General features: G+C 39.2%; 1 protein-coding gene across 2 annotated transcripts in view; it reads left to right on the forward strand.

Annotated features, from left to right (window-relative positions):
- Window positions 1-1,498: 1,498 nt before the first annotated feature.
- Window positions 1,499-6,370, forward strand: part of LOC115215156 (visual pigment-like receptor peropsin) — a 411,604-nt gene continuing 406,732 nt past the window's right edge. For both annotated transcript variants that reach the window (XR_005000308.1, XM_029784329.2), the window contains exon 1: window positions 1,499-1,844. Coding sequence is in view for 1 of the 2 variants with exons in the window: in XM_029784329.2 (XP_029640189.1) it covers window positions 1,742-1,844 (103 nt within the window). In the remaining variant the exon portion in view is untranslated. The remainder of the gene's footprint in view (window positions 1,845-6,370) is intronic.

The raw sequence follows: 6,370 nt of genomic DNA on the forward strand, positions 1-6,370 counted from the left end.
AAGATAGTGAAAGTAAAACAAGAAAGTAGTTTCGGCGTGTTTCTTTGTGTGTGTGTGTGTGATAGAGTGGGAGTGTGTGTGTGTGATAGAGTGGGAGTGTGTGTGTGTGATAGAGTGGGAGTGTGTGTGTGTGTGTAGATTAATAAAGAAGCCAGTGAAAGATAAAGAGTGCGTGTGTGAGAGAAATATCAAAATAGGATAGAATGGAAGTAAGGCGGTGTCAGTGGGTCCTGTGTGCATGGAGAGAGAAAGAGAGATAGGGGAGGGAAAGCGAGAGAAAGAGGGGCGTGTGTGAAAGAGAGAGAGACACACACACAGAAAGAGAGAGTGTGATTGAGAGAGGTATTAAGCTAAGAAACAGTTTAAGAGAAGGAGAAAGAAAATTTGCAAGGGGGACGCAACAGAGTTAATGCTGTATCAAAATAGAATTAGGAACATACACACAATACACACACACACACACTGTGTATGCATATGTATATATATATTCCTTCTTCCCTTCTTTCCTGAGCGTCCAATAATACTTTATTTGTTCCACGTCCTCGCGTTGTTGTGTTTTTTTGTTGTTTTTTTTTGTGTTTTCTTGTTTGGATTAACTATATATATATATATATTATATATATATATATGTACGTATATACACGCACGCACATATACGTGAAGAATGGTGTAACATGTAGAAAGAAGTGAAGAGGGAGAGACGAAAGTAAGAAAGTTGAAGGAGAGGGAATAATACATCAGATAAATAAATAGAAAAAGTGAAGGAGAGAGGGAGAGAGAGAACGAAAGAAGACAGAGAAAAAGAGAAAATGAGAATAACAGAGAGGCAAAGTGAATGAGAGAGAGAGAGAGAGAGAGAGAGAGAGGTAAAAAATCGTAGAGACAAATACTGCGATGAAGAGATAAACAGATAGACAGACAAATAAAGAGGAAAAGTTGGAGGAGAACTGAGCAGACGGTAGTCATGAGGGACGTGTAAAGTTAAGTCGCGAGGTTGCAGGAAAGACAAAAAAAAAAAAAAAAAAGAAGGAAACTTATATTTATACTTGGGAGCAAAGAAATTCGAAAGGAAAGCAACACGTACGCACAAGAATAATAATAATAATAATAAAAAAAAGCAAACCATCTGAAATTTGCCACTCAAGAGAATTATCCACAATTATTGTTATTGTTATAATAGACGCCACACGGTATACAGTATCGCGAGGTTTTTGATTGAAGATATTGTATCTACCGGGGGTTTGTACTTTTTAATCAAGTAGCAGCAACAAGGGACCTCAGACAGGATAAAATAAGTACCAGTTGAACACTGAGGTCGATGTAATCGACTTACCCCCCTCCCCGCAAAAGTGCTGGCCTTGTGCCTACAGCAGAAATATAAAAACGAATTATAATTATAGTCATCATCATTATTATTATTATTATTATTATTATTATTATTATTATTATTATTATATAATTTTCATCACCGCTATCGTTATCATCATCATCGTCGTCGTCGGCATCATCATGATCATCACTACCATCATATATTAATATCACAAACCGCTTACTTTTACGAAAATAACTTGACGTTTTGAAATTAAAAAAAAAAAATCTATACGGATATAAATATATATATATATATCAAATATACCTCTATCTCAAGTTAAAATACAACAGAAAGATCAACAAAACAAAATTGATATCTATTATTAATTAAAAAAATAAACAATTTCAAAAAGTAACGACCGTTTGGAACATGGAAAATGTCAGTGAAATATCGTCTGCTAACAGCAGTAACATGGAGTACGTATGGACAGCTCGTGAAAGTTACGTTGTTGGTGGTTACTTTATTATAACAGGTAAGTGTAGTTCTTGTTTTAAACGAATGAAGAATACCTTTCTTCTTATTCGCTTAGTTAGCTGTCCTGCTTTCTAATCAACTGGAAAATTTCTTTGTACGTTACTCTGCAATTATGTGTGTGATATGCGCACACAGCAATGCGTACGTGTGTTTGCCTGCTTACAAAATAAACCGTTGATGCTTACGTGCTTACATACGTGTGCGCGTGTGTTGGAGGTCGTGTAAAAGTGCGTGCTTATGTACGTGTGTGTGTGTGTGTGTGTATACGCGCGTGTGTGTTTATGTGTCGGTGTGTGCATGTGTGTGAATTTATGCGTATATGTTTATGTACGAATGAATGCATGTGACTATGGTTGCGTGTGTGCCAGAGTTTTGTTATTCGGTTTATATTAGTTAGTTTGTATTTCTTCATATCTCTTGCTAAACGTAAGCAAATGTGCACGCCGCTTGTGTGCGTGTGCGTGCAATCGAAAACGTGTGTGCGTATTAGTGTATATGAATACGTGTATGTATATATATATATACACACACACATTCATACATACTTCTATACCAGTACGTATCTAAAAAAAGAAATAGATTCAGACGTGTGCGCGCACAAACTCACGCCCGCACACAAACGCGTGGGTATGTGTGTGTGTGTGTGTGGTGTGTGTGTATATATATTATATATATATATATCTATATATTATATATATATATATATATACATACATATATTATATATATATGTTACAGAGTAAGCGCATAAATTGTGAAACAAGGTGGAGAAAGGTGGTGCTCCAGCATGGCCACATCAATGACTGAAACAAAAAGAATATATATATATAATATATATATATATATATATATACCGCGTACACACACATATATGCATGCATACGTACATTTCTACTCTCACTCACACATATAACATGTGCGTTTATGTGTACACTGTATCTGCATCACAGGTGGCAAGAGTGTGTATGTGTGCTTACACATACGCATATATATATGTGTGGTGTATCTGAGACAGTGCGTGCGTGTGTGGTGTGAGTGTGTATGTCTGTGCGCGTATATATATATCACACACACATATGTTTTTTGTCTACACCACCTGTCTTCGTCTTTTGTTTTTTTTTCGTGAATTCTCCGTATACACACACACACACACATACCTATATCATATATATATATATATATATATATATATATATATATATATATATATATATATATATATCATTATTATTATTATTACAGCTGCAGACATTACAGAGTGATTCAAGGAACGAGAGTTTGGTGTTTCTGCACTTATCAAATGAACACAAACGTACGCACACATGCTCTCTCTCTCTCTCTCGCACACACACACACACACACACACACACACACACACACACACACACACACACACACACAATTGTATATGTATCTTTTAGTCCGTGAAGTATTGTTTTCAATTATGCATGTGTATATAACTGCATACAGATAGTAACGGGCACGTTAAAGTGCAAATGTGAAGGCACATACAGTAAAGCGTGGATGAAATTGTATGCAAACGCTTCGAAGCACTCCGTCGGTTACGACGACGAGGGTTCCGGTTGATCCGAATCAACGGAACAGCCTGCTCGTGAAATTAACGTGTAAGTGGCTGGGCACTCCACAGACACGTGTACCCTTTACGTAGTTCTCGGGGATATTCAGCGTGACACAGAAAGTGACAAGGCCGGCCCTTTGAAATACAGGTACAACAGAAACATGAAGAAAGAGTGAGAGAAAGTTGTGGTGAAAGAGTACAGCAGAGATCACCACCATCCGCTGCCGGAGGCGCGTGGAGCTTTTTAGGTGTTTTCGCTCAATAAACACTCACAACACCCGGTCTGGGAATCGAAACCGCGATCCTATGACCGCGAGTCCGCTGCCCTAACCACTGCGTGCATATGTATACATTGTAGAAAGGCCTGCATGATGTATGTTTGCATGCAAGTGTATATATATATACATATATATAAATGTTCCTTACCGAGCTATGCCTGGCTCATAAGGGCCGGTTTCCCGGTTTCAGTGGCGTAGAAATTCCCCACCTGGACGGGACGCCAGTCCATCGCTGCATTACTCATTTTTGCTAGTTGAGTGGACTGGAGCAACGTGGAATGAAGTGTTTTGCATCACTCGGTCCAGGAATCGAAACCACAACCATACGATCATGTGTTCAACACCCTAACCACTAAGCCACGCGCCTCCATATATAAATATATATATATAGGCGCAGGAGTGGCTGTGTGGTAAGTAGCTTGCTAACCAACCACATAGTTCCGGGTTCAGTCCCACTGCGTGGCATCTTGGGCAAGTGTCTTCTGCTATAGCCCCGGGCCGACCAATGCCTTCTGAGTGGATTTGGTAGACGGAAACTGAAGAAGCCCGTCGTATATATGTATATATATGTGTGTGTGTGTATGTGTCTGTGTGTCTGTGTTTGTCCCCCTAGCATTGCTTGACAACCGATGCTGGTGTGTTTACGTCCCCGTCACTTAGCGGTTCGGCAAAAAGAGATCGATAGAATAAGTACTAGGCTTACAAAGAATAAGTCCCGGCGTCGATTTGCTCGACTAAAGGCGGTGCTCCAGCATGGCCGCAGTCAAATGACTGAAACAAGTAAAGAGTATATACACGAACTTCCTGGGATGAGAAAGAATATTGTTATTGGGAAAGTGAATGTGAAAGTAGAGTTAAGAGTTAAACGAATGTAACGATGTGTCTACCTGCTGTGTACGTATGTGCTCTTTAAGCATGATGTGTGTGTGTTTACATCTTTAATTATTAGTGTTTGATGTGCACATGTCCATATATGTATTTGTATGTGTACACACGCACACACACCACACACACACACACACACACATATACACATATACATACACACGCACAAACACAGACACACAGACACACTAGTACACATTCTTACATACGTTTGCATCAAAGCAAAGTGTTGTCGTAAATAAGTGCAGTGTGTGTGTGTGTTCACGTGTATGTGTTTTGGTCCTCTATGTTTGCCTATGTGTGTGCACAAATATGCGTGTATATATATGTGTGTCATATATACATATATACGTTCTCGCGTTGTTGTGTTTTTTTGTGTGCTTTCAAGTTTGGATTAACTTTATATATGTATGTATGTATCTATCTATCTATCTATCTATCTGCCCGTCTGTCTGTCTTCTGTCTCTATCTATCTATCTATCTGTCTGTATGTCTGTCTGTCTGTCTGTCACTCTGTCTCTATCTATCTATCTCTATCTATCTATCTATCTATCTATCTATCTATCTATCTGTCTGTCTGTCTGTCTGTCTGTCTGTCTGTCTGTCTGTCTCTCTCTCTCTCTCTCTGTGTGTGTGTGTGTGTGTGTGTGTGTGTGTGTGTGTGTGTGTGTTGTGGTTTGAGTTACTTTGTTATTGTGTTTATGATCGAATGCATGTATCTAATTATATGTGTTTATTTACATATGAAACAATACTATCAAGTGAATAATTCACGTATATATAACTGCGATTGATAAGCCTGCGTATATATATATTTCTTTAGTACATCCGTCACATGCCTTTCTATATTTGACATCCATCATTTTGTAAACATGTGCATTTCTGTGTTGAATATTTATCTGTTTTTTAGGCGGCGAACTGGCAGAATTTTAGCACGCCGGGCGAAATACTTGGCGGTTCAAATTCCGCCGAGATCGACTTTGCCTTTCATCCTTTTGGGGTCGATAAATTAAGTACCAGTTACGCACTGGGGTCGATATAATTGACTTAATCCGTTTGTCTGTCCTTGTTCGTCCTCTCTGTGTTTAGCCCCTTGTGGGTAGTAAAGAAATAGGTATTTCATCTGCCGCTACGTTCTGAGTCCAAATTCCGCCGAGGTCGATTTTGCCTTCCATCCTTTCGTGGTCGATAAATTAAGTACCAGTTACGCACTGGGGTCAATGCAATCGACTTAATACCTTTGTCTGTCCTTGTTTGTCTCCTCTATGTTTAGCCCCTTGTGGGCAATAAAGAAATAAGACACGTTAGCACGCCAGGCGAAATGGTTATCGGTATTTCGCTTGTTTTTATGTTCTAGGTTCAAATTCCGCCGAGGTTGACTTTGCCTTTCATCTTTCCGGGGTCGGTAAATTAAGTACCAGTTCGCGTACTGGGGTCGATCTAATTGACTGGTCGCCTCCCCCAAAATTTCGGGTCTTGTGCCTAGAGTAGAAAAGAACGTATATCTGTTTCTAACTAAGTCTGTATGTTGGTAAACATACGAGGGGTTCTGGTTTTAAGGTGACGCGAAAGACCTGGATGGAGGCCCAAACCTCCGAGTTTTTTTTTTTACAGGGCTTAGAAAAACTAAAGGACCACCGCAATAACCGTGTGAACCTGAGAGGGGAATATGCTGAATAAAATCAAAATCAACTGAATAAGTACGAACATAAGAACAGGGGGAGATTTGTTTGACTAAAAACTTCAGCCCGGTGCTCCAGCATGGCTACAATCCAACAAAAC

This window comes from Octopus sinensis, linkage group LG8 (genome assembly GCF_006345805.1).
Source record: "Octopus sinensis linkage group LG8, ASM634580v1, whole genome shotgun sequence".
Taxonomy (NCBI): domain Eukaryota; kingdom Metazoa; phylum Mollusca; class Cephalopoda; order Octopoda; family Octopodidae; genus Octopus; species Octopus sinensis.